Source organism: Myxocyprinus asiaticus, chromosome 46 (assembly GCF_019703515.2).
Source record: "Myxocyprinus asiaticus isolate MX2 ecotype Aquarium Trade chromosome 46, UBuf_Myxa_2, whole genome shotgun sequence".
NCBI lineage: Eukaryota > Metazoa > Chordata > Actinopteri > Cypriniformes > Catostomidae > Myxocyprinus > Myxocyprinus asiaticus.
Window position 1 is genome coordinate 15,928,998 of NC_059389.1, and position 27,227 is coordinate 15,956,224.

Sequence of the window (27,227 nt, forward strand, 5' to 3'; positions counted from 1 at the left end):
GACTTACCTCCACTTAATCTGTGGATTTACTCATGTTAATTTGATGAATGCCATTGTAACACTACTTTGTAGTTTCATCACATTGGGCCTAATGGAAACTTCAAAAAGTGCACTGACTAGTAGGACATTCTCCTGTAGGAAAGAAAAATCACATATAAGATCTCTATTGTTTATCCTAAACAGCAATGAGATTAAATGGAAATCAAATGGTTAAGTCACCTGATCCTGAGTTTCAGAAGAAATTTCACCAATCAAAAGTCTGCAATCAAAAGTCAGAGTGAACGTGCAACGTTTCTCATCAAATCCAAGACAAATGTAATTTGTCTATGCTATCCACAATAATTTTATAGCTCTATACTCTTACTTACTCAATAATTGTCTCATTTGAGTCACATTTTTATCACATGTCCTTGCTTCAATTTAGATACTTTAGATACTAAATTACAAAATATGCATTGAATTGATGATAAAAATATGGATGAATATTGTCAATGATAAAAGATTGAGGAACACAGAGGAATAAAAAAAAAAACTATCGGCAACTATCGGCACTAATTAATTGGTCAAATCGATTTATTGGTCTACGTCTAATTTGAATGATGCGCCATCCATGCGCCTAGTTGTCAGGGTAAGTGCAAGATGACATAAACAAAAAATCACTGAATGCAACTTTGAAGGACTTTGCCTTCTTGAAGCGAAATATTTAGATAACTGCTGCTGTTTTATCACTATATTTTGTCCCAATTACATAAAATAGGGTGCTTTTTAGTTTTTTGGTTTATATTTATTATAAATGTATATGTTCAATTTAATGTTGTCAGCCTACTTGTTTAATATCACCTAAATTAAATATATAATATGATTATTATATATTTTAAAATATTTTTAGATATATATTTTACTTTAAATAGCTTGAATGTAGTTAGCTACTTTTTGTTAGTAGTTTGTAGTGTAGCTAACTACTTTTTTTAAAGAGTAGCTAGCTTAACTGTAGTTTAAAACAAAGTTATGAGTAGCTTGTAGATTAGGAAGCTACAGTTTCAATGAAGCTTCCCCATTTTAAGAGGGACATCTGAGACAAAGTTTATCCTTAAATGAAATGTAACTGAGAGTGCCATTAATTGTACTGGAATAAGAAAAAGCAACTTCTGAGCAATAAAATGTTCCTTTCTTTATACCGGAATCCAGGGCCGTAGCAAGGAATTCTGGGCCCTGTGAATATATATTGTTCTGGGCCCCTTACCCATTAAAATAATACAGTTTCAAATTTGTCGTGGGCCCCCCTCCACCTTTGGGCCCCTAGAATCATTACCACCTTTCACCCCACTAGCTACGGCCCTGCCGGAATCATCATGCTCTGTTTAGAAACTGGGAGGAACATCAAGCACATAAAAGTAAAAACATTATAAACCATCACCATAACAGCCACATTATTTCCATTGTGACATGATTACTCTTTCATGCTTGCCTGAGATCATCCATACCCAAGCACTCGATCCAAACAAAGAATAAAAAAAAATTTGCTTTTGCAGACTGAGCCAAAGTACTTGCTGCAAACACAGCAAATGCATCTGGGCATTGCTGAGGTGACATCAGCAAGATGGGCTTTGTAGTTTGTATGTGTCTGGCATCATTACCAGCTTGTCAAATATGCTTTACAAACACAAACATCAACACAGAGGCCTTGTGAAGAAGATACTCCTCTGTGGGATATCTTACCGGACAGCTGCCAGGTTCATGTGGCTATTTTAGCCATGTAAAGTAAATTATCCACCTTAAAAATGTGACAAGGCAACAAAATTTTATTTTGTGTGAAATTGAAAGGAATTCAAAGTTATCGTTTCATTATAAAAAAAAACAACCTAATAATACTGTATAGTGCTAGTAAAACAGTAACACAGGCAAAAATTCCAATGTTATTTAGTGTTTTATGTGCAGTAATTAACTATTTTTATTATAGTTTATTTCTTATGTAGATCGATTTCTTTAATCATTTTATTCTAAAGTTTTTATAGGATTTCTCTTCCTATGTAATGTGTTCTGTATATACAGGCTTAGACATTTTGTTTAAAAATGTCTTACTGTAAATTCATTAATGTGTGTGTTTAAAGGAATAGTTCAACCAAAAAATTTAAATTCTTTCATCATTTACTCACCCTCATGTCATCCCAGATGTGTATGACTTTCTTTTCTGCTGAACACAAACAAAGATTTTTAGAAGAATATCTCATCTCTTTAGGTCCATATAATGCAAGTGAATGGTGGCCAGAACTTTGAAGGTCCAAAAAATCACATAAAGGCAGCATAAAAGTAATCTATATTATATATTATAGGCTAAAGAGATATTTTATTTAAATATTCATTTGCTTTGGATGATCCAAATCCTGCATTAGGGGCTGTTCATACCCAATATGATTGTCTGTCTGCGCTGTTTTGGAAATATATTAGATGAAACATGCGCTAGATGGATGCTTTGACCGTTATGTCTCCCAATGTAAAAACGCGTCTCAAGCCAGCTGCATTCTGTTCCATTCTTTGTGCTGCATCTTGCTTTTCTTAACACAAAAACACATTCGGTATAGCCCCTAATAGTAACAAGGGAAGTTGCTTTTGGGCCTTGTCAGTATACTGACAAAAAGTAACAGAAATGAGCCACAGCAAAAGCAAACAACAGAAAGGGCAAATTCCCTAATAAAGCCATCACAAATAACATAAATGAACAATACAGCAGCTCACCAGCTATCTAGTTAAAAATGAAGAGACAAGAACTGGAGGTCCTGTTGTCCCAGAAACCATCAGTAAACATCACTAGGTCAAAATGTCATTAACGTCATCCGTCTTATATGTAATCATGAAAATGCATTAATCTAAGTAACTAAATAAGTGACATGGTGTATTGAGTTGTCCAGTCTATTATGAGAAGAAATTTATTATATTTACACAGGACCACCCATTTAGGGCCTTATATCTTTAGATTGAAACCCTACATGTGTGTTCTCTACAACAGACAGTAGTATGTGATGAATAAGATTACAAAAATCTTCAAACGTGACCTTTTTTGTGCAGGTGTCACATTCAAATGACATTTACACAGGTTGTGCTGTATTGACTGAATGTGTTGACCTCTGGTTGCCCTTTCCATCCCGTGGGCCGAGAGGCCCAGTGCTATTAGTGAATAACTAAAGAATGTGAACCATTAAAAGGAACAATGGGTGGTCCACTATTTCTTTAAACAAACAGATATGAGTAAAACAACGCAACAGCACAAAAGGTTAGTTTGCAGACTGGTTCATTTTAGACCAAAACCCCCAAAACATGGTTGATAATGACAAAAAAAGACTGTGTGGGACCATTAAGTCTTTATCCATACAGACTCCCTCAAGATCATTTTATAAAACCAAGGACTTTACTATGCTGGAAAAGGTGTTTGTCTTCACAGGCTCCTTATCTTGCAGACCTTTTGTGTTTTCAGAGTTTACAGCCACTGTCTACTGTGGTTTTATTGATGTACTGTCCTTGTGGACATGTCCTTCAAGTCTTTATAGTGGCAAACTCCATGCTTAGGTCTTGTAAACAATGTCTACTATGATACCAGAGAAACCAAGAGAAAATTAAGGATACAATCTTTCACAGCACACATTGTTTCAAAGCAGCTTTACAGAAAATCATGCATTAACAGAAAATGAAACTGTAATATCTATAATGTCTTAGATAATGTCATTGTGTAGTTTGATAAAATACGATTGTGAATTGTGTTTAAAAATAAGTAATTAAATAATAAGTGTATTTTGAAACCCAGTGAGCAAGCCGAAGGCGACTGTGGCAAGGAACACCAGAAGATGTTGGTTAATGTAGAAAAATAACCTTGGGAGAAACCAGGCTCACTGTGGGACCATGTGTATCACAAACAAACTTTTTTAGAAGAATATTTCAGCTCTGTAGGCCCATACAATGCAAGTGAATGGTGGCCAGAACTTTGAAGCTCCAAAAACATATACAATTTTTTTACAGTAAAAAGGAAAACTTAAATACTGATCTGTTTCTCACTCACACCTATCATATTTCTTCTGAAGACATGGATTTAACCACTTGGAGTCATATGGATTACTTTTATGCTGCCTTTATGTGCTTTTTGGATCTTTAAAGTTCTAGCCACCAATCACTTGCATTGTACAGACCTACTGAGCTGAAATATTCTTACAGTATAAACATCTTTTTTGTGTTCAGCAGAAGAAAGAAAGTCACACACATCTGGGATGGCATGAGGGTAAGTAAATGATGAGAGAATTTAATTTTTTGGGTGAACTATTCCTTTAATTTTACTTATGACTCCTGGTTAATCAAATGAGATTATAGAACACAATATATATCACAATAGTGATGATTTTTGCCTAATTACAGTCTGCTAGTCATGTCTGCCTTAATGAAATCTTTAGACAATCTGAAATTTAAGCTTTGAGTTCCTGAAGAAATATAAAAGGAACATATAGATTCAACTGCTGCCCTCTGGTGGCTAAACAATGTTTTGCGCTTAATACTGGAGCATTTATTTAAGAGCAATGACAAAAATCACTTTAGAAGTGTTGTTTTGTGTGACTAATTAACAAATATCGATTTATCCTCCAAGAATATGGAGTAGATCACATTCATTCTTGAAGTTTAATTTGACACTTTTCTCATTTTCAATACTGATCTAATATAAATATAAAAATATTAAGAAATGAATTTAATTTAAACAGTCTGAGCCCTGTTGCACACACCACTGGTAGTTTGTGAATGCCCTTTTTGATTTCATGTCTAAAGCTGCCCACAAACACTACATGTTTCCGTGTTCAGTCATTTGTCAGATACAGTATTAATGCTTTGAAATAGAGGTAATGAACATAGTTAAACTCAAACAATGTGCCTGAGAATTTCAAAAGCCACTGAAAGGCTCTCTTGAGGTAGGCCTGTTATTAAAGTTTGCAGGTGAAATTCTTCATTGGAGAATCTGTGATCTGTGTTCCACCCACTTCTGCTCCAGCCTCTGTTTGATGGGCTCAGGGGCAAAGGAGTATCCCATAGCCTGCTGAGAGAGCATCCACATGGCCTCCCGACTCAACCCAAAGGTAAATGCAGCCAGCTGGTACTCCAGAGACAGTATCTCTCATGCCCCATCACACTTATCACCTGTATGATGGGGCATGAGAAAGAAGAACAAGCATCCTGTTGCTATTAAACAAAACTAGTAAACATAAAGCTATTTTGCTTTCATTTCAAAGGCATAATGTTTAAAGAGGTGTAAACTGTAAAATAGTGAGAAAAACAGTAGGGAGTTTACTAAGAGAAAGACTTACACAGAGAACACATGGATGTCCTCGTGTATACCATGGAAGTGATGTTCATCATATGAAGGCACAGTTTGACCTTTGACATAAGAGGTCAAACACAACTCTGCAAATCAAGATGTTATAATATTTTTAAATATAAAATGTTCTTTAATATACAGGTGCATCTCAATAAATTAGAATGTTGTGAAAAAGTTCATTTATTTCAGTAATTCAACTCAAATTGTGAAACTCGTGTATTAAATAAATTCAATGCACACAGACTGATGTAGTTTAAGTCTTTGGTTCTTTTAATTGTGATGATTTTGGCTCACATTTAACAAAAACCCACCAATTCACTATCTCAAAAAATTAGAATATGGTGACATGCCAATCAGCTAATCAACTCAAAACACCTGCAAAGGTTTCCTGAGCCTTCAAAATGGTCTCTCAGTTTGGTTCACTAGGCTACACAATCATGGGGAAGACTGCTGATCTGACAGTTGTCCAGAAGACAATCATTGACACCCTTCACAAGGAGGGTAAGCCACAAACATTCATTGCCAAAGAAGCTGGCTGTTCACAGAGTGCTGTATCCAAGCATGTTAACAGAAAGTTGAGTGGAAGGAAAAAGTGTGGAAGAAAAAGATGCACAACCAACCAAGAGAACCGCAGCCTTATGAGGATTGTCAAGCAAAATCGATTCAAGAATTTGGGTGAACTTCACAAGGAATGGACTGAGGCTGGGGTCAAGGCATCAAGAGCCACCACACACAGACGTGTCAAGGAATTTGGCTACAGTTACCTGGGCTAAGGAGAAGAAGAACTGGACTGTTGCCCAGTGGTCCAAAGTCCTCTTTTCAGACGAGAGCAAGTTTTGTATTTCATTTGGAAACCAAGGTCCTAGAGTCTGGAGGAAGGGTGGAGAAGCTCATAGCCCAAGTTGCTTGAAGTCCAGTGTTAAGTTTCCACAGTCTGTGATGATTTGGGGTGCAATGTCATCTGCTGGTGTTGGTCCATTGTGTTTTTTGAAAACCAAAGTCACTGCACCCGTTTACCAAGAAATTTTGGAGCACTTCATGCTTCCTTCTGCTGACCAGCTTTTTAAAGATGCTGATTTCATTTTCCAGCAGGATTTGGCACCTGCCCACACTGCCAAAAGCACCAAAATTTGGTTAAATGACCATGGTGTTGGTGTGCTTGACTGGCCAGCAAACTCACCAGACCTGAACCCCATAGAGAATCTGTGGGGTATTGTCAAGAGGAAAATGAGAAACAAGAGACCAAAAAATGCAGATGAGCTGAAGGCCACTGTCAAAGAAACCTGGGCTTCCATACCACCTCAGCAGTGCCACAAACTGATCACCTCCATGCCACGCTGAATTGAGGCAGTAATTAAAGCAAAAGGAGCCCCTACCAAGTATTGAGTACATATACAGTAAATGAACATACTTTCTAGAAGGCCAACAATTCACTAAAAATGTTTTTTTTATTGGTCTTATGATGTATTCTAATTTTTTGAGATAGTGAATTGGTGGGTTTTTGTTAAATGTGAGCCAAAATCATCACAATTAAAAGAACCAAAGACTTAAACTACTTCAATCTGTGTGCACGGAATTTATTTAATACACGAGTTTCACAATTTGAGTTGAATTACTGAAATAAATGAACTTTTCCACGACATTCTAATTTATTGAGATGCACCTGTACATATACAGTGGCAAGAAAATGTATGTGAACCCTTTGGTCATAAACATGATCTCATCTTTATCCAAGTCACAAGTATAGACAAACAACAATATGCTTAAGCCAATAACACACAAACAATTCTAATCTTTCATGTCTGTATTGAACACATTCCACGGCCCCGAAGCAGCCCAAACCATGATGCTCCCTCCACTGTACTTCCCCGTAGGGATGATGATTTCATGTTGGTATGTGATGCCCTTTTTATGCGATATGTAGTGCTGCATGTTCTTCCTAAACAATTCAACCTTAGTTTCATCAGTCCACAAAACATTTTAAAAGTAGCATTGCGGAGTGTCAAGGTGGTCTTTGGCAAACTTCAGGCACGCAGCAATGTTTTTGTTGGAAAGCAGCGGCTTTCTACCATGCCTGTTTAACGTTTTCCGTATAGTACACTCATGAACAGAGATGTTAACCAGTTCCAATGATTCCTTCAAGTCTTTAGCTGTCACTGTAGGGTTCTTTTTTACCTCATTAAGCATTCTGCGGTGTGCCCTTTGAGTCATCTTGGCTGGACGGGCACTTCTAGGGAGAGTAGCCACAGTACTAAATCATCTCCATTTATAGACAATTTGTCTGGACAGATGAATATCTAAGCTCTTCAATAACTTTGTAACCCTTTCCAGCTTTATGCAAAGCAACAGTTCTTGATTGTAGGTCTTCTGAGGTCTCTTTATTGCAAGGCATGGTCCACGTCAGCAGATGCTTCTTGTGAATAGCAAACTCAAAGAGTGCTTTTTTTTTTTTTAAGTCAAAGTAACTCTAAACCACACCTCCAATCTGGTTTAATTAATTGGATGGCAGGTTTGCCAACTCCTGACTCCAGTTAGCTTTTGATGATGTCATTCACCTGGGGGTTCACATACTTTCCCCAACCTACATTGTGAATTTTTGAATGATGTATTCAATATGTACAAGAACAATACAATAATGTGTGTGTTATTAGTTAAAACAGATTGTGTTTGTTCATTATTGTAACTTAGATGAAGATCAAATTTTTGGACAAATTTATACATACATAAATCCAGGAAATTCCAAAGGATTTACATACTTTTTCTTGCTGTATTAATATAATTATTTTTATATACATCTTTATTATTTATTCATTAAAAATTATTTATGTATTTTGTTACATTCATATAATTTTTGCTGTATATTTTTCTATATTTTTTTCAGTATAAATGTTCCATATAAAATATATATATATATATATTGTTTTATCCCCTTTTATCCCCAATTTGGAATGCCCAATTCCCAATGCACACTAAGTCCTCATGGTGACGTAGTGACTCGCCTCAATCCGGGTGGCGGAGGATGAATCTCAGTTACCTCTGCATCTGAGACCGTCAATCCACGCATCTTATCATGCGGAGATGTAGCGCGTGTGGAGGCCACGCTATTCTCCGCGGCATCCACGCACAACTCACCACGTGCCCCACCGAACCACATTATAGTGACCATGAGGAGGTTACCCCATGTGACTCTACCCTCCCTAGCAACCGGGCCAATTTGGTTGCTTAGGAGACCTGGCAGGAGTCACTCAGCACGCCATGGATTCGAACTCGCGACTCCAGGTGTGGTAGTCAGTGTCAATACTCGCTGAGCTACCCAGGCCCCCAAAATATATTTATATTAATAAAAGTATATTGATATACATTTATATACTGTATATATACACCGATCAGCCACAACATTAAAACCACCTGCTTAATATTGTGTAGGCCCCCCTCATGCCGCCAAACAGCGCCAACCCGCATCTCAGAATATGAGAAATGCTGAAATGCTATTCTTCTCACCACAATTGTGAAAATCTCAGGGGATCAGCAGTTACAGAAATACCCAAACCAGCCCATCTGGCATCAACAATCATGCCATGGTCCAAATCACTGAGATACATTTTTTCCCCCATTCTGATGGTTGATGTGAACATTAACTGAAGCTCCTGACCCGTATCTGAATGATTTTATGCACTGCACTGCTGCCACATGATTGGCTGATTAGATAATAGCATGGATGTTTGTTGGTGCCAGACAGGGCTGGTTCAGGGGTGGACTGGCCATCGGGAGCACCGGGCCACATAACAGAGTGAGAATTCAATAAACATACTCATGTCAAAACAATAAAATGGCTTTTATTTTGTCATCATGTAATGACTTTTATTTTAAAGTCACTTGCACAGTGGCACGGTTTCTGAATGAGCATACTTGCTCTGTAACTCGCATGTATCATTATTTGACATACAAATCACAATAATGGTGACAACCAAAACAACATATTAAGTATAAGATGAGCTCTGAATAATCACAAAATGACAAATAATTACAAGTTGCAACAAATACAATAACAGCAGTGTATATAAAAAAATGCATAAAACAGTAAAGCTATGAGCAGTATATAGTCATTTGCATAATTTATTCATACCGCAAAGCTTAACTGGGAGCCGAAGTGCGACTTGCTGAATAATGCTCACGCCTGATAAAAATGCAGAAAATAAAAACATTACTTTGTGGCTATTTGAATCTTTGAGGCTTACTTTGTTTAAATGATAGCAGAAACAGCACTTGTCAAAGCATAGGGCTTTTCACTTTTTCTCAAGAATAATTTGGGGAAGGAATTAAAACACTGCAGATATAAAGATGCAACAAAATTGCACAGAGTGAAAATATGATAAATTAATCTGCAAAATATCTGCAAAGATCTACACTTTAAGAGGTATGTTTATTTAATTTTTTACATATATTTATATTTGTTTATATTTATATATAAACATATTCTGGCCAAATTTGTTTAAATTTTTGTGTGTGTGTGTGTGTGTGTGTGTGTGTGTGGAATTTCTCCCATTTTTCCCCCAATTTGGAATGCCCAATTCCCAATGCGCTCTAAGTCCTCATGGTGGTGTAGTGACTCGCCTCAATCCGGGTGGCAGAGGACGAATCTCAGATGCCTTCATGTCTGAGACAGTCAAACCGTGCATCTTATCACGTGGCATGTTAAGCATGTTCCCACGGAGACCTAGTGCGTGTGAAGGCTCACGCTATTCTCCACGGCATCCACGCACAACTCACCACGGGCCCCATTGAGAGCGAGAACCACATTATAGTAACCACGAGGAGGTTAACCCAACGTGACTCTACCCACCCTAGCAACTGGTCCAATTGGTTGCTTAGGAAGCCTGACTGGAGTCACTCGGCATGCCTGGCAAATTTATTTTCATTGATTTTTTTTAAATAAACCTTTACACATAGTTATGTGGGTAACTGACATGACATCTTTTTTATATTAACATTTTATTGATACTGACATCACATTTTAAGCATTGTCATCAGTGTCCTGCTGTGTGACACTTTCTACTATTAACTATTTAAAAAAAAAAAATATGATCTTGTATAGCTTTATATACATATATAATATATTATTATTATACTTGTTTCCACAACCTCATATTAACTAAGACAATAGTTTATTTGCACTTCTAGAAAAAAGTTGAAAGGTGATTAAGATCTTTAAAAACTTTGAGGAAATGCTGACTTGTCACAGCACCTAAAACGCTATGTGTGGGAAATGTTGGGGAAAAAAAAGTTTTCAGACATATTATTTGTCTGAACTATAAAGTGCTTATTTTTAGTGCTTTCTCTAAAAAAATCAACTCATCACATTTACAGTGGTTTTATGTTTTAAAGATATGACTGCACTGGTGGGACTCGTTGTCATGACTAGCAGTCAATAGAAATGTCTTTTAAAAAAAAAAAAAAAAAACTGAAATTGAGCTGGAAAATGAAATTATTTGAGCCGATATGTTATGGTGTGGTGTGTTGCAGGCCGGGTTTGGTGAGCCGCTCTGGGCCAGAAAGTCCAGGGCCACTTTTTAGTCCCAGTCCGCCCCTGGGCTGGTTTGAGTATTTCTGTAACTGCTGATCTCCTGGGATTTTCATGCACAACAGTCTCTAGAATTTACTCAGAATGGTGCCAAAAACAAAAAACATCCAGTGAGCGGCAGTTCTGCGGATAGAAATGCCTTGTTGATGAGAGAGGTCAACAGAGAATGGTCAGACTAGTTGAACTGACAAAGTTTACGGTAACTCAAATAACCGCTCTGTACAATTGTGGTGAGAAGAATACCATCTCAGAATGCTATTCTGAGATACGGGTTGGTGCTGTTTTGGTGGCACGAGGGGGACCTACAAAATATTAGGCAGGTGGATTTAATGTTGTGGCTGATTGGTGTATATATATATGTATATATGTATATATACAGGTGCATCTCAATAAATTAGAATGTCGTGGAAAAGCCAGTGCCCCAGGAGCCTCTGAAAGAGTTTCAGTGGAACCGCTGTTTTCTGTTTGAACGCCTTCAAACAGGTCAGCACCGACTGTGCGCGCTCGTTCGTGAGTCCAACTCCAAACCGAGAAAAGAGATGCTCTGAACCGGGAGGAGCTTGCTCTTTTCCCAGTTGACCCGAAGCCCTAATCAGCTGAGGTGCGAGAGCACCAAGTCCCTGTGTGCACACAACATGTCCCGAGAGTGAGCTAGGATTACCCAACCATTGAGATAGTTGAGAATGCGAATGCCCACTTCCCTTAATGGGGCAAGAGCTGCCTCTGCGACCATCGTGAAGACGCGAGGGGACAAGGACAGGCCGAAAGGGAGGACCTTGTACTGATACGCCTGACCCTCAAATGCAAACCACAGGAAGGGTCTGTGTCGAGGTAGAATCGAGACGTGAAAGTACGCGTCCTTCAGATCTACCGCCGCAAACCAATCTTGATGCCGGATGCTCGCCAGAATGCGTTTTTGCGTCAGCATCTTGAACAGGAGTCTGTGTAAAGCCTGGTTCAGTAATCGCAGGTCCAAGATTGGCCGCAACCCACCGCCTTTTTTCGGTACGATGAAGTAGGGGCTGTAAAACCCCTTCTTCATCTCGGCTGGAGGGACAGGTTCTATTGCACCCTTCCGTTGGATCTCCGCGCGCAAGGTAGCAGCGTTTTCGTCCTTTACCAAGGTGAAGTGGATACCGCTGAACCTGGGCGGACACCTGGCGAACTGAATCACGTAGCAGAGTCGGACAGTCCGGACCAGCCATCGTGACGGATTGGAAAGCGCAAGCCACGCATCCAAGTTTCGTGCGAGGGGGACCAAAGGGACAACGTTGTCGGATGTACCGGCAGGTGGGGTGTCGTGGTGGGGCAGAGCTCGAGGTGCCACACTTTGTCGTGGCCGTGCTGAGTCTAGGGACATCGAAGCACTTATCTGGCTCCTTGTGACCACCCCCAGAACAGCCTGGGACGGGGGAGGAAGAGGCCTGTCCTCACAAACTGTGAAGACTGTCACATCGGGGGCGGATGTGTGCCACAGCTGGGCACGCAGGGACGGGGAGACCGCCGCTGGAGCGCCAATCCTGCAAGGGATAAAAGGTGGACGGTGGTCATGATGATGACCGTGCACACCGGGTATGTGACCCAGTACCTGTTGGGTACCGCAGCCACTTGGGCATGCGGTGAAATCAAATGAAAAGGCAACAAAAGATTCTCCACCCGGCCCTCCACCGGAGGATGGAGTGGTCTTCTTACCAGCTTCAAGGCAGTGGGTTTCGTCGACCCTGGGTCGTCTGTCTCAGGGGCGCTTTGAAGCCTTTCGTGGGTTCTTGGCGGCTGGCTGTGAGATGGGTGGCGTCTGCTTCCTGCGGTGGGCTTCCACGTCGGGGCTGGGCCAAAGGGGCAGGCTGCAGCAGAGCCGGTGCAGTCACCACAGGGGGACGCCCTTGGCGACAAGCAGATGGGGTGCGGGATCTTGAGCCGCGCCGGGGCAGGATATGCCGGATAGCCTCCGTCTGCTGCTTCACCATCGAGAACTGCTGGGAAAAGTCCTCGACGGTGTCGCCAAATAGGCCAGCCTGGGAGATGGGGGAAGCAAGGAACTGTGTCTTGTCAGCCTCACCCATCTCGACCAGGTTGAGCCAAAGGTGGTGCTCCTGGACCACTATTGTGGACATCGTCCGCCCGAGAGACCGCGCCGTGACCTTCGTTGCTGGGAGAGCGAGGTCGGTCACCGAGCGCAGTTTCTGCATCAGATCTGGAGCGGAACTACCCACGTGCAGTTCTTTTAGTGCCTTGGCTTGGTGGACCTGCAGGAGAGCCATGGCATGCAGGGCAGAGGCAGCTTGTCCAGCAGCGCTGTAGGCTTTGGCTGTCAGGGACGACGTGAACCTACAGGGCTTGGATGGGAGCTTTGGCTGTCTGCGCCAGGTGGCGGCACTCTATGGGCATAGGTGCACCGCGAGCGCCTTATCCACCGAGGGAATCACCGTATAGCCCCTGGCCGCCCCGCCATCGAGGGTAGTGAGGGTGGGGGGACTGATAAATCGGGACCGTGCAGTAAAAGGTGCCTCCCATGATTTTGTCAGCTCCTCGTGCACTTCCGTGAAGAAAGGCACTGGAGCGGGGTGCGGCTGCTTTGAGCGGCGCCGCGAGCCCAGGAACCAATCATCGAGCCGTGAGGGTTCAGGGGAGTGCGGAGGGTTCCACTCTAGCCCGACGCTCGCGGCCGCCCGGGAAAGCATGTCCATCACCTCTGCATCAGCCTGTGACTGGGCAATCATCCCCGAAGGGGGGAGCCCAGCTGAGGCTTCTGCATCCGATTGGACAAGCCCGCTCTCCGATGCTGCGCTCGAGAGCTCATCAGCTTCACGGGCTCTGAACAAGAGGTCGAACTCACCGTGAGACGAGGCAGCGGACTCATCCAGAAGCCCGATCGGGGCAGACGAGCATGCTGGGGAATGGGAGGTCCGCGGGGGGATACCCGGCGAAGGCAGTCCCATTGGGTTCCCCAAATCTCCCCTAGTGCTGGCCCCAAACCCGTAGGTAGAAGGACCAAGGTGGGGAGCCACTGGGGTGGCTTGCTTTCTCACGAAAGCAAGCCGCGACCGCAACGTTGCCATGGTCATGTTCTCGCAGTGAGAACATGAACCATCCATGAATGCTGCCTTCGTGTGGGTCGCGCCCAGACATGAAAGACATCGATCGTGACCATCTGAAGTTGAGAGGTAACGACCGCAACCAGGAATAACACACAATCGGAAAGGCATCTTTAAAAAGACGCGTCTTTAAAAAGACGTTCCGTATGTGCCGCTCTTTTAGAGAAATATACTCTTTCAGGAAAATATACTCTCTTTTTTCTGCTGAAGTGCCCAGGGGTGTTTTCTGCAGTGCACCAGTGCAGAGGAGGGAGAAGCCGCTGAAATGCACCGTCAAATCCAGCAGAGGTGAATGAACAGTCGTGAGAATTCAGCTCAGTGAGCATGACCGTTCGGCTACGAAGAGAAAATCTGAATGAGTGGTTGCATACCAGCTCCTTTTATACCCGTATGTCCGGGGGAGTGGCATGCAAATACCACTCGCCAATTTTCGCCAACCCCTAGTGTCACTACATCGACACAACATCGAGTGAGTGACAGATAGGGAACTGACAAACACATGATCTCTGATTTAACAATGCAAAAGCATTCTTACTAAAATAGTATGGAATATAGTCCTCAGTATTACCATCCTGTTGTTATATTGTAATAAGATAATAGAAATAAATATGTAGATGTTTCCATATGTCCTTACCTCTGAGAGATGTAATGCTAGCTTCAGACAACAGTTCTTGGCTTTTTGAAGTGCACATAGCAAATCTTTTCCATGACCAACATTTAAAAGATCAAAGATGTTCAGTCAGAGGCATTCCGTATGATCTATCTGCAAATGTGGAGGCACATGAATGAGAAAATAACTTTTGCTTTACTCACTGTTTGGTCTCCACTGAGGTCCAGTCCAACTACCATCCCATCACTAGAAAGCAAGAAGTCTTCAGCCAGCTTCACCGTCTCCATGGCAACCTCAGGTCCATGTCTGCAGTCTACAGCCACAAGAAACCTGTTTAACAAAAGTGGAACTTATTACTAGGGCAAGCACCCATAAATACAGTGTAACAAAAGTACACTATTCAAACAGCAGGCTGCCACCTAGAAAATCTGGAATAAACAACCAATAAATTACCTGGCATCAATGTCAACTTCTCTTGTTTACACTGACGAATGGCTTCAAGCACTGTTTCGATATATTTTTGTTTGGTGAGACCTTTTTGTGGCAAAAATAAATGTCAACAAACAACAGACATAGTAACATTCTGACATTTCAATGGATTGCTTCAAGTTCCCGTTTCAGTCACTTCCCAAGGTATGCTTCGTAACTCCAAATAGTTCACCCCATCTGCTGCAAACTCTTGAATGACTGCTTTGGCAACCTATTAAATTATAATTCCCTTTTCAACTAATTCTTAAAGGCGCATATATATATATATATATATATATATATATATATATATATATATATATATACATATATATATACATACTGGCAGCCAAAAGTTTGGAATAATGCACAAATTTTGCTCTTATGGAAAGAAATTGGTACTTTTATTCATCAAACTGCCATTCAGCTGATCACAATGTATAGTCAGGACATTAATAATGTGAAAAATTACTATTACAATTTGAAAAAAAATAAAAAATAAATCAGAACTTCTTAAACTACTTCTAAGAGTTCTCATAAAAAAATCCTCCAAGTGCAGCAATGACAGCTTTGCAGATCCTTGGCATTCTAGCTGTCAGTTTGTCCAGATACTCAGGTGACATTTCACCCCACGCTTCCTGTAGCACTTGCCATAGATGTGGCTGTCTTGTCGGGCACTTCTCACACACCTTACAGTCTAGCTGATCCCACAAAAGCTCAATGGGGTTAAGATCCATAACACTCTTTTCCAATATCTGTTGTCCAATTTCTGTGTTTCTTTGCCCACTCTAACCTTTTCTTTTTGTTTTTCTGTTTCAAAAGTGTTTTTTCTTTGCAATTATTCTCATAAGGCCTGCACCCCCGAGTCTTCTCTTTACTGTTGTACATGAAACTGGTGTTGAGTGGGTAGAATTCAATGAAGCTGTCGGCTGAGGACATGTGAGGAGTCTATTTCTTAAACTAGAGACTCTGATGTACTTATCCTCTTGTTTAGTTGTACATCTGGCCTTCCACATCTCTTTCTGTCCTTGTTAGAGCCAGTTGTCCATTGTCTTTGAAGACTGTAGTGCAGGTTCCAGATCAAAATCACTGAGGGTGCTTCTAAAAATAGTGGGGGTGCTCTGTATAAAGTGGAGATGTATCGTAATTACAATTTTTTTAAATATATTCAATCACATTTAAATGCTACTAAAACAATGTAAATAACAGTTTTTTTTTTTTTATGTACAAAACATTTATTGCTTTTTTCACATGATCTGTCGCTGAATATGACAGCAAAATACTGTGCCTGCAGATTAGAACACTGATTCGCATCAATCGTTTATAAGTTTTGATGCAGCAATTGTGTGTTCACAAACTGCAGGGATTTTTGTGTGTTTGATTGGATTCAAGGAAATCTGCTTGCCAATTAATAGTATTAGACTTACATATTCAATTGAGCAAAGGTTTGCAATTGTTTTGGTACAGGGGCCACATCATCCATTAAGTAGAACATGGAAGAGAGAAGATAAAAATTTCTGCATAGTTGTAACTTTTAATCCCAGAAGTAGTAGTGCACTCATACACTCAATGAATGATGCACAATTTTGTATTCTGATGGGACCATTCTGCAATTGCTTGAAGATTTGCTGCTACATTTCTATCACGTGTAAGTAAAACTGAATTAAGACTGAGTATAATTATGAATTGCTTATTTTACCATACTTCAATGCAGTGATAATCTATCACTATTCAATTTAACACTCTACATCAGGAGTCTGGTTTAATAGTAAAATAAAATATTCTGAAATTATAGATTCTAAAGGCTTATTTTAATGTAGGCTGCAAAGTGGCTAAAGTTGTTTTATTCTCAGAACATTATCAACCAGTTTACACGCTCATGGATCATGATGTGGGTCTCGTCAATGTTTGGAATCCCATTCAGCACACAACTGAAAAAAACATGCTGCATGACACTGATAAATGATTAGTACCTGAGTAACATTCGCATACAGGTGTGAGGGACTTCAACATTTTACAAATAACACAAAGAACAAACATATTCCTCTCTCACTTGGTTTTGCTCGCATGTCCCCTTCATGTGCGAATGATGTGAAAATCTATTGGGATTTTACTAAAGTTCATCACTGAAAAGGTTTGCTCGCAGACTTGTCACTAAAGAGCACACGCAGCATCACGAATGGACACGGAGTGGCTGCATTACACTTTTCTTTGAGCATAATATTTGCACTATTGAGCACTTTAAGGTTTTTTCCGAAGAAGAGAGTGAGAGAGCGCACGTGGCATGCATGGTTGCCAGATTGCATAAATTAAGTATGACATAAGGCTAAATATTTCCTTTTGTGTAAGTATAAATCTCTGAATGGGGTGATGATCTATTATCTGGCAACCCTAAGCATGTTAAAAGCTTATGGATGCACGATAGGTCCCTCCCTCAAGCACCCCTGTAGAACCGGGACCTTTGAATGAAATCTTCAGGTTTTTTTTGGCAATTTCAAGCATTTTATAGCCTTCATTCCTCAAAACATTGATTGACTGACGAGTTTCTAGATAAAGCCATTTCTTTTTTGCCATTTTTTACCTAATATTGAACTTAAGACATGCCAGTCTGCATACTGTGGCAACTCAAAAACAAACACAGAGACAATGTTAAGCTTAATTTAACAAACCAAATAGCTTTCAACTGTGTTTGATATAATGTCATGTGATTTTCTAGTACCAAATGATCAATTTAGCATGATTACTCAAGGATAAGGTGTTGGAGTGATGGCTGCTGGAAATGGGGCCTGTCTAGATTTGATCAAAAATGACTTTTTTCAAATAGTGATGATGCTGTTTTTTACACCAGTAATGTCCTGACTATACTTTGTGAACAGTTGAATGCCACTTTGGTGAATTAAAGTACCAATTACCTTCCAAAACAGTAAAATCTGTAAATTATTCCAAACTTTTGGCCACAAGTGTATATATATATATATATATATATATATATATATATATATATATATATATATATATATATATATACAGTTGTGCTCAAAAGTTTGCATACCCTGGAGAATTGGTAATATATGTACCATTTTTAAAGAAAACATGAGTGAGCAGGCAAAACACATTTCTTATATTTCTTATGGGATTCATATTCAGCTGTAGGTTATAACAGAATGGCACAATCATAAAACAAAACATGGCACCAAAGAAAAAAATGAAATGACCCCTGTTCAAAAGTCTGCATACCCTTAGTTCTTAATACTGTGTATTGCCCCCTTTAGCATCAATGATAGCGTACAGTCTTTTGTAATAGTTGTCTATGAGGCCTCAAATTCTTGCAGGTGGTATAGCTGCTCATTCATCTTGGCAAAATGCCTCCAGGTCATGCAAAGTCTTTGGTCGTCTTGCATGAACCGCACATTTGAGATCTCCCCAGAGTGGCTCGATGATATTAAGGTCAGGAGACTGTGATGGCCACTCCACAACCTTCACCTTTTTCTTAACCACAGGAGGGCCAACTTGGCCTTGTGCTTAGGGTCATTGTCGTGCTGGAGAGCCCAAGAGCGTCCCATGTGCAGCTTTCGTGCAGAAGAATGCAAATTGTCTGCCAGTATTTTCTGATAACATGCTGCATTCATCTTGCCATCAGTTTTCACAAGATTCCCCGTGCCTTTATAGCTCACCCCCAAAATATCAGTGAGCCACCACCATGCTTCACAGTGGGGATGGTATTCTTTTCACTATAGGCCTTGTTGACCCCTCTCCAAACATAGCGCTTATGGTTGTGACCATAAAGCTCTATTTTGGTCTCGTCACTCCAAATTACAGTGTGCCAGAAGCTGTGAGGCGTGTCAAGGTGTTGTCGGGCATATTGTAACCGGGCTTTTTTGTGGCATTGGCGCAGTAAAGGCTTCTTTCTGGCAACTCGAACACGCAGCTCATTTTTGTTCAAGTATCGTCGTATTGTGCTCCTTGAAACAACCACACTGTCTTTTTTCAGAGCAGCCTGTATTTCTCCTGAGGTTACCTGTGGGTTTTTCTTTGTATCCCAAACAATTCTTCTGGCAGTTGTGGCTGAAATCTTTCTTGGTCTACCTGACCTTAGCTTTGTATCAAGAGATCCCTGAATTTTCCACTTCTTAATAAGTGATTGAACAGTACTGACTGGCATTTTCAAGGCTTTGAATATCTTTTTATATCCTTTTCCATCTTTATAAAGTTCCATTACCTTGTTACACAGGTCTTTTGACAGTTCTTTTCTGCTCCCCATGGCTCAGTATCTAGCCTGTTCAGTGCATCCACATGAGCGCTAACAAACTCATTGACTGTTTATACACAGACACTAATTGCAATTTAAAAAGCCACAGGTGTGGGAAATTAACCTTTAATTGCCATTTAAACCTGTGTGTGTCACCTTGTGTGTCTGTAACAAGGCCAAACATTCAAGGGTGTGTAAACTTTTGATCAGGGCCATTTGGGTGATTTCTGTTATCAATATGATTTAAAAAGGAGCCAAACAACTATGTGATAAAAATGGCTTCATATGATCACTATCCTTAAATAAAAGTTTTTTTTTGCATGATCAGTCATATTTTCAAAATCAATGCCAAAATTTCACAATTTCTGCCAGGGTATGCACAATTTTTTAGCACAAATGTATATATATATATATATATATATATATATATATATATATATATATATATATATATATATATATATATATATATGTATACACAAGTCAGAAGTTTACATACACCTTAGCCAAATACATTTAAAATCAGCTTTTCACAATTTCTGACTTTTAATCATAGAAATCATTCCCCGTCTTAGGTCAGTTAGGATCACTACTTTATTTTAAGAATGTGAAATGTCAGAATAATAGTAGAGAGAATTATTTATTTCAGCTTTTATTTCTTTTCTCACATTCCCAGTGGGTCAGAGGTTTACATACACTTTGTTAATATTTGGTAGCATTGCCTTTAAATTGTTTAAATTGGGTCTAATGTTTTGGGTAGCCTTCCACAAGCTTCTCACAATAAGTTACTGGAATTTTGTTCCATTCCTCCAGACAGAACTGGTGTAACTGAGTCAGGTTTGTAGGCCTCCTTGTCTGCACATGCCTTTTCAGTTCTGCCCACAAATGTTCTATCAGATTGAGGTCAGAGCTTTGTGATGTCCACTCTAATACCTTGACTTTGTTGTCCTTAAGCCATTTTGCCACAGTTTTGGAGGTATGCTTGGGGTCATTGTCCATTTGGAAGACCCACTTGTGACCGAGCTTGAACTTCCAGGCTGATGTCTTGAGATGTTGCTTCAATATATCCACACAATTTTCCTTCCTCATGATGCCATCTATTTTGTTAAGTACACCAGTCCCTCCTGCAGCAAAGCACCCCCACAACATGATGCTGCTGCCCCCATGCTTCACGGTTGGGATGGTGTTCTTCGGCTTGCAAGCCTCACCCTTTTTCCTCCAAACATAATGATGGTCATTATGGCCAAACAGTTCAGTTTTTGTTTCATTAGACCAGTGTACATTTCTGAAAAAAGTAAGATCTTTGTCCCCATGTGCACTTGCAAACTGTAGTCTGTTTTTTTATGCTGGTTTTGGAGCAGTGGCTTCTTCCTTGCTGAGCAGCCTTTCAGGTTATGTCAATATAGGACTCATTTTACTGCGGATATACATACTTGTCTACCTGTTTCCTCCAGCATCTTCACAAGGTCCTTTGCTGTTGTTCTGGGATTGATTTGCACTTTTCGCACCAAACTACATTCATCTCTAGGAGACAGAATGCGTCTCCTCCCTGAGCGGTATGATGGCTGCGTGGTTCCATGGAGTTTATACTTGCATACTATTGTTTGTACAGATGAACGTGGTACCTTCAGGTGTTTGAAAATTGCTCCCAAGGATGAACCAGAATTGTGGGGGTCCACAGTTTTTTTTCTGAGGTCTTGGCTGATTTCTTTTGATTTTCCCATGATGTCAAGCAAAGAGGCACTGAGATTGAAGGTAGGCCTTAAAATACATCCACAGATACACCTCCAATTCAGTAAATCTCCAATCAGAAGCTAATTGGCTAATTGCCTAAAGGCTTGACATCATTTTCTGGAATTTTCCAAGCTGCTTAAAGGCACAGTTAACTTAGTGTATGTAAACTTCTGACTCACTGGAATTGTGATATAGTCAATTAAAAGTGAAACAATCTGTCTGTAAACAACTGATGGAAAAATTACTCGTGTCATGCACAAAGTAGATGTCCTAAATGACTTGCCAAAACTATAGTTTACTAATATTTAAGTGGTTAAAAAATGAGTTTTAATGACTTCAGCCTAAGTGTATGTAAACTTCTGACTTCAACTGTATATTTGTTTTTTTATTTATTTATTTTTTTATTTTGTTTTACAACATGTCAAACATCTGTGTAAAAACCATTATCACCTACTCGATTTCTGAACAGTCTTGAATCTATTTAATTGAATTGAATTATTACTAGTGTGTTTGATACAGACTCGTCCAGTGTTCGGCGCTGTCCTCTGCGGATTGCCGTCATGCTGTGCTCAGTGTTCAGATGCGGCTTTCGGCAGCCGACGATAGAAGAGATCCGCTTCGGTATCCATCTCAGTTCTCCGTTGCGTTTATGAAATTTGGAAAATATAAATTCAATGAATAACTACTTTTGACACATGGATACGGAATATTTGTTCTGCTACTCCGAAGTTGCGTCCCATAAATGAGCCTTAGATAACATCGACATTTAACATTGGTTCCGAATTGATTTAAGTACAACAGGATGATACAAGAAAAAGTATACAAGAAAACAGATACAAAAATAACAATAAAATAACAAGAACATATAAAAAATATACAAGCCAATATTTTGGCATCCTGTAGTAAAAACCCATTAAATAATGTTTTAAATACATGCTACACATAAATATGCTATCAATGACATATTAGGAAAACAGTTAGAAAGTAGGCTGTTTAGAAGAATATTTCAGCTCTGTAGGTCCATACAATGCAAGTGAATGGTGGCTAGAACTTTGAAGGTCCAAAAAGCACATAAAGGCAGCATAAAAGTAGGGTACAAAGTGTATCAAGATTGATACAAATATATTTCCTTTTTTTTATTTAAATTGATGGAGCAACACAATTTGTGTGAAAATAAATAATAATGGATAACCCTCTTTTTTAAGGGTGGTGAAGGAGTCTTTTACCCCACACTTGAGGCAATAGATATAAGGCAAAATTTGTCAACTTAGAAAAATACATTAGAGACAGCAAGATGCTTTTTTTCTTTTTTTTTGTTCTTTTTTTTTTTTATTATTTTTTTTTTATTTTTTTTATTTTTTTTGTAACAAATTAAGGAAATGGTTATTCAATATAACCACTTCAGAAAAAGGTTGATTATCTGCTAATTTCAATCACATTTGACATTTCATAACATCTCAAGTATTCTATAAAAAATGAATCTCCATTATGACTGGATCAGTCAATGTGAGCCAACTTTGAACATTTTTCATAACAATATTCGCCACACTTAATAAAAAAAAATGCCTCTGCAACACAGGCTTTTTACCCCCAAAATACTATCCTTTCACTTATTGGACAGTTTTCAAAAAACATTTGTTTTAATCACCTGAAAATTGAAAGTGATAAATAAGTATAAATGTGACAATTTCAGGGATTCTCATTAGCTACATACATTTTCAACATTTTAAAAAAATATTACAAATTAGATCAAATTGCCTCAAAATCAAACTTTAGACACTACACTCAAAGATCTCATGGATCAGGAATATTGTGCAGCGTATAGTGAAAAACAGGTGTTTAGGAAAGTACTGTGGTAATTTTATTTGCTATTTAATGTTTTGGGGGAAAATCAAATCAGATGCGCCTTTAACCCTGGGCGGCCTTTAGCCCCGTTGTACCCTTATGACTCCAGTGGTTAAATCCATATCTTCAGAAGTGATATAATAGGTGTGGGTGAGAAAAGATAAATATTTAAGTCCTTTTTATTATAAATCTCCACTCTCACTTTCACATTCTTCTTTTGTTTTTAGGCGATTTGCATTCTTCTTGCATATCGCCACCTACTGGGCAAATAGGAGAATTTATAGTAAAAAAAAAAAAAGGACTTAAATATTGATCTGTTTCTCTCATACACATATCATATCGCTGCTGAAGATATAGATTTAACCACTGCAGTCTTATTAATTACTTTTATGCTGCCTTTATGTGCTTTTTGGACCTTCAAAATTCTGGTCACCATTCACTTGCATTGTATGGAACTACAGAACTGAGATATTCTTGTAACGATCTTCTTTTGTGTTCAGCAGAAGAAATAAAGTCATCCATATTTGGGTTGGCATGAGGGTGAGTAAATGATGAGGGAATTTTCATTTTTGGGTGAACTATTCCTTTAAGAGCTCAATTTTAGCAATTTATTGGTTTTAAATATTTTGTAGTTTGTAGGTTTTCTGACTAATTTAGATGCAGAATATCACATGAATAAGCAAAGACTTCACACAAAACAATGAGCAGAAAGCTGTTAATTTATAATTATTGCCTTTGGTCACCACTATGGCTATGCGTACATGTATACAGCTAACAGTATTTGCAATAATCAATATAAACACAACAGATTTACACGTGCTTGGCTTTTTGTAGAGGCTCTTCTAGTGCCATATTTACCCATTAACCCAAAAACCTGAGGCTGAATTCACAAAACATCTAATTACAGGCATGCTGTTGATGGATCTGATCTATTTCCTTTATTCTCCTGTAAATAGTGGCTATAATCAGTGAAGTCAAGGAAACATTTGATCCTCAATCAGCAGTCCAACTTTGGGGAGCTTGTGTATAAGGACTGAAATTACATAACATCACACTTTTCAGCAGACTGTTTAAGGTCTTCAATGGTGTTCTGGGCCTTTTCTTTTAACTGATCAATATCCACATTCTGAATGTTGGTCAGCTGACCCAGGACAGACTGCTTATGCTCCTCCTCCTGGTTGTCCTCTGCGATCATCTTGGCCAGTTCAGTGGGCAACTCCACATCATCTCCCGCTGCCTGAATCTGTGTGTCATCCAGCTCACTCTGTAGATGAGAGAAATCAAAGAGAAGTTAAAGACATAGTTAAAACTCTGGTGCATTTTTGGGCTACCATCCGCAGTTTTTCACACTCAAATTTAAAAGCTCACCATTCACACATATTGTGGACTAATTGCAAAACAACTGTCTCATTCAAGGTCTGTTCACTCTACCTCTTTTTTGAAAAGTCTAATTTCATTCCACTAGATGGCAGCAAGCACTAGATTTTTTTCTCTATCACATTCCATCACAATATGCAGATCTGAAATGTAGGTGGCATTCAAACACATTTAGCCCTCACAGATGTGCTCGTCCATAGACATTCAGTCTAATTTTCAGTTAATGCACCACCCCTATGTTTAATTGAATATCTTGGCCTTTGAGTTGACTAGAAGCTCAGGTGTCTAGATTAGAAATCTGAGATCCTCCCCTTTGCGGTGATATATAACATGATATTTAAAAAAAACATTTTATATGATGATTTGTTTAGCTTGCTTTTCATGCTGGATGGCGTATTTTGTTCTGGACATCTAAGATATGATAATGCATTTTTCAGCCAAGCAAACTTATGGACAAGTAAAAATGGCTAATTTTTTAGGAAACTGCCAAAGGTAAAAGCAGTTATAAAGTTTTTGGTTACTTGGGGCTTACAGCAGCAGTGATTCGCGCATAAAAGAGATGTTTGTATTTCATGACTTAAAGAAATCATATTTAACTTTGTGATTCTTTTGAAAACCTTTCGAAAAGTTGCAAAAATGTAGAAGAAGACTTATACATAACGCACAAGCTATATGGACTAATTTTATGGAACTTTTTTAAGTTTAAAAGCTCCAGCCATGGTTCTTTGTAATTGGATGAAACAAATAAAGGAACGAGGAGTATATTTCTACCTTTGTGTTCAAAGAAAGTCATATTGGTTTGGAACTACCTGAAGGTGAGTAAATGATGACAGAATTTTCATTTTATTCACAAAAGTGTTTCACATTTTTTTAAATATTGAAATAACAAATTAAGTAAATAACTATGTTTTGTGATGGTCACAGGTTTCATGATTTATAAAGTGATGTTTACTTTTGGAAGACGATATTTGTCCCTGAAGTGGCTCCTGACCGTTGCCCGTTCAGCTTTCTTCTGGGCAACACTGGCATCTCGCTCCATCCTAGTGAAATAGATTGACACACACAAAAAAAGCACTTGCCTCAAGTTTTTATATTATTATTATAGTTTAAATGCTATAACAAAACATAAACTTCATCTAAATAAATCATTACAGGATGATTTTGAGCCTGTCACAAGATTCTTCTCAAACATAAGGCAACGTGATATTATGTTCAGGCTATGAATTTCACATTTTATGTCTCTAGGACAGTGTAATATGATGCCCATTCAAAAATGCACATAAAGGAAGAAAAAAGCTGCGTATGCTTTTCTCCGGAGGAGTCACTGTTCTCAAGGCCAGTCAAGAGAAACATGTATCTGGAGAGCAAGGTGACATGAAGTATTGATTAAACCACAGAAGCAGTAAATAAACACTGACCTTCCCTATCTCTCCTTGTATTACATTTGAACAAGTGACTGTGCAACTTGTGTATTAAATTTAAAGAGGGAAATGTTCCACATAATTTTATATGAAAATATGAAATGTTCACAAATTAATTAGGCTATTTAATAATGTTCACCTAGGCTCTCATCTGACCTGTAAATATATATGTAAGCTATAACCTCTTTTCTGTTTTGTGAAGTGTATTTCCTTTTTTATTTTATTTTCTTTATTTTTTTTTTATATAATAATACTTTAAAATAGATTTTATTAAAACATAATATTCCATTTTATTTTAAACAATAAAAAATATTGATTCAAAGTCACCCTTTGGTCATGCCCAAAAAAACAAAAAACAAAAAAAAAACAAACAAAAAAAAAAACAAAAGAAGAAGAAAGGGGAATTTTTCTTACTTCTCCTCAGCCAACTGTTGTTGATATTCTTCTAACTCTTCTGGTGTCATTCCTTTGGTCGCAGCATCTGACTTTTCTTCTTCAGGTTTTTCGTCTTTAAGACCGCCGGTAAGATCCTTCAGCTGCCCCCCTATCATGTGTTTTAACATAAAAGACATTGTTTTGCTTTGTAGAAGTCACTCTAAATCTTTTATTTCTCTTAAAATAATATTCCAATCGCTTGAGAAACTCGTCATTCAACTCCTGAGTAGAAAAAACAAAAAAAGACGAAGATGTCCTTGTTATCCGTCCTCAGATGAATTCAAGTTTCAGCACCACATTTTCATGGACAGCGCTCAGGAGTATCTCTCTCTCTCTCTCTCTCTCTCTCTCTCTCTCTCTCTCGAAGCCGCGACTTTATGCATATCGCTTTTGCTTGAGTTCAGAATCCAGGGATTTAAGGTAGTCTACATCAATACAAACAAATTTAGGTCAAAAGATTGCAAGATGAAATAAAAAAGAAACCAGCTTTGGAACTGAAATGAAAAGCAGTTCAAGGGGCGGTTCACACCGAAACTGTTTTTGCGTCCTTCCGCGATCTTTTTCAATAGTTTTTCTGTGTAAGCATGTGCTAGACGGACGTTTTGTCAGCGTCCCGCGCAGGAGCGCAGCGTTTTTAAGACGCTCAAGTCAAGTAAAAAAAAAAAAAAAAAAACCTAACTGAGTCACTTACAATGGATGTCAACGGGGGCAGATTTTTTGAGGGTTTAAAGGAAGAAGTTGTATAATTTTACACAGAAAGGTTACACTAAAATCATGTTATCATGTAGGGTACAGTGAGGCTAAAGGACCCTCCCGGGGTAAAAGGCCCGGGATTTTTATCATTACCACAGTAATTTTCTTACTGGAATAGTTCACCCCAAAATTATAACTGTCTCTTCATTAACTCGACCTTGAAATCATGATTGTGCCTAGAGACTGCAATGGCAAGATGTACAGTGAAAAAGGAGTTATATTTTGGTCTGCTCTCACCCAAAATCTATAGGATCACTTCAGAAGATATGGATTAAACCACTGGAGTCATATTTATAACCTTTATGCTGCATT

General features: G+C 38.9%; 1 protein-coding gene and 1 pseudogene across 1 annotated transcript; both read right to left on the reverse strand.

The window, feature by feature from the left end:
* Positions 1-4,978: 4,978 nt before the first annotated feature.
* On the reverse strand, positions 4,979-23,781 carry LOC127435704 (adenosine deaminase-like protein; annotated as a pseudogene).
* On the reverse strand, positions 23,519-26,423 carry LOC127436040 (complexin-3-like). The gene is made up of 3 exons (XM_051689939.1): positions 26,142-26,423; positions 25,259-25,346; positions 23,519-24,193 (listed from the first exon to the last, which is right to left on the reverse strand). The coding sequence occupies exons 1-3, from the start codon at positions 26,297-26,299 to the stop codon at positions 23,969-23,971; spliced, it is 471 nt and encodes a 156-aa protein (XP_051545899.1). The 5' UTR covers positions 26,300-26,423; the 3' UTR covers positions 23,519-23,968.
* Positions 26,424-27,227: the final 804 nt, after the last annotated feature.

Bases quoted from the DNA above. Each gene is read 5' to 3' on its own strand.
- LOC127436040 (XM_051689939.1), bottom strand. From the start codon at position 26,299: ATGTCTTTTATGTTAAAACACATGATAGGGGGGCAGCTGAAGGATCTT. The intron at 25,347-26,141 runs GTAAGAAAAATT...CTATTTCACTAG, and splicing joins CAACAGTTGGCTGAGGAGAA to GATGGAGCGAGATGCCAGTG. The intron at 24,194-25,258 runs GTAAACATCACT...TCTCATCTACAG, and splicing joins ACAAATATCGTCTTCCAAAA to AGTGAGCTGGATGACACACA.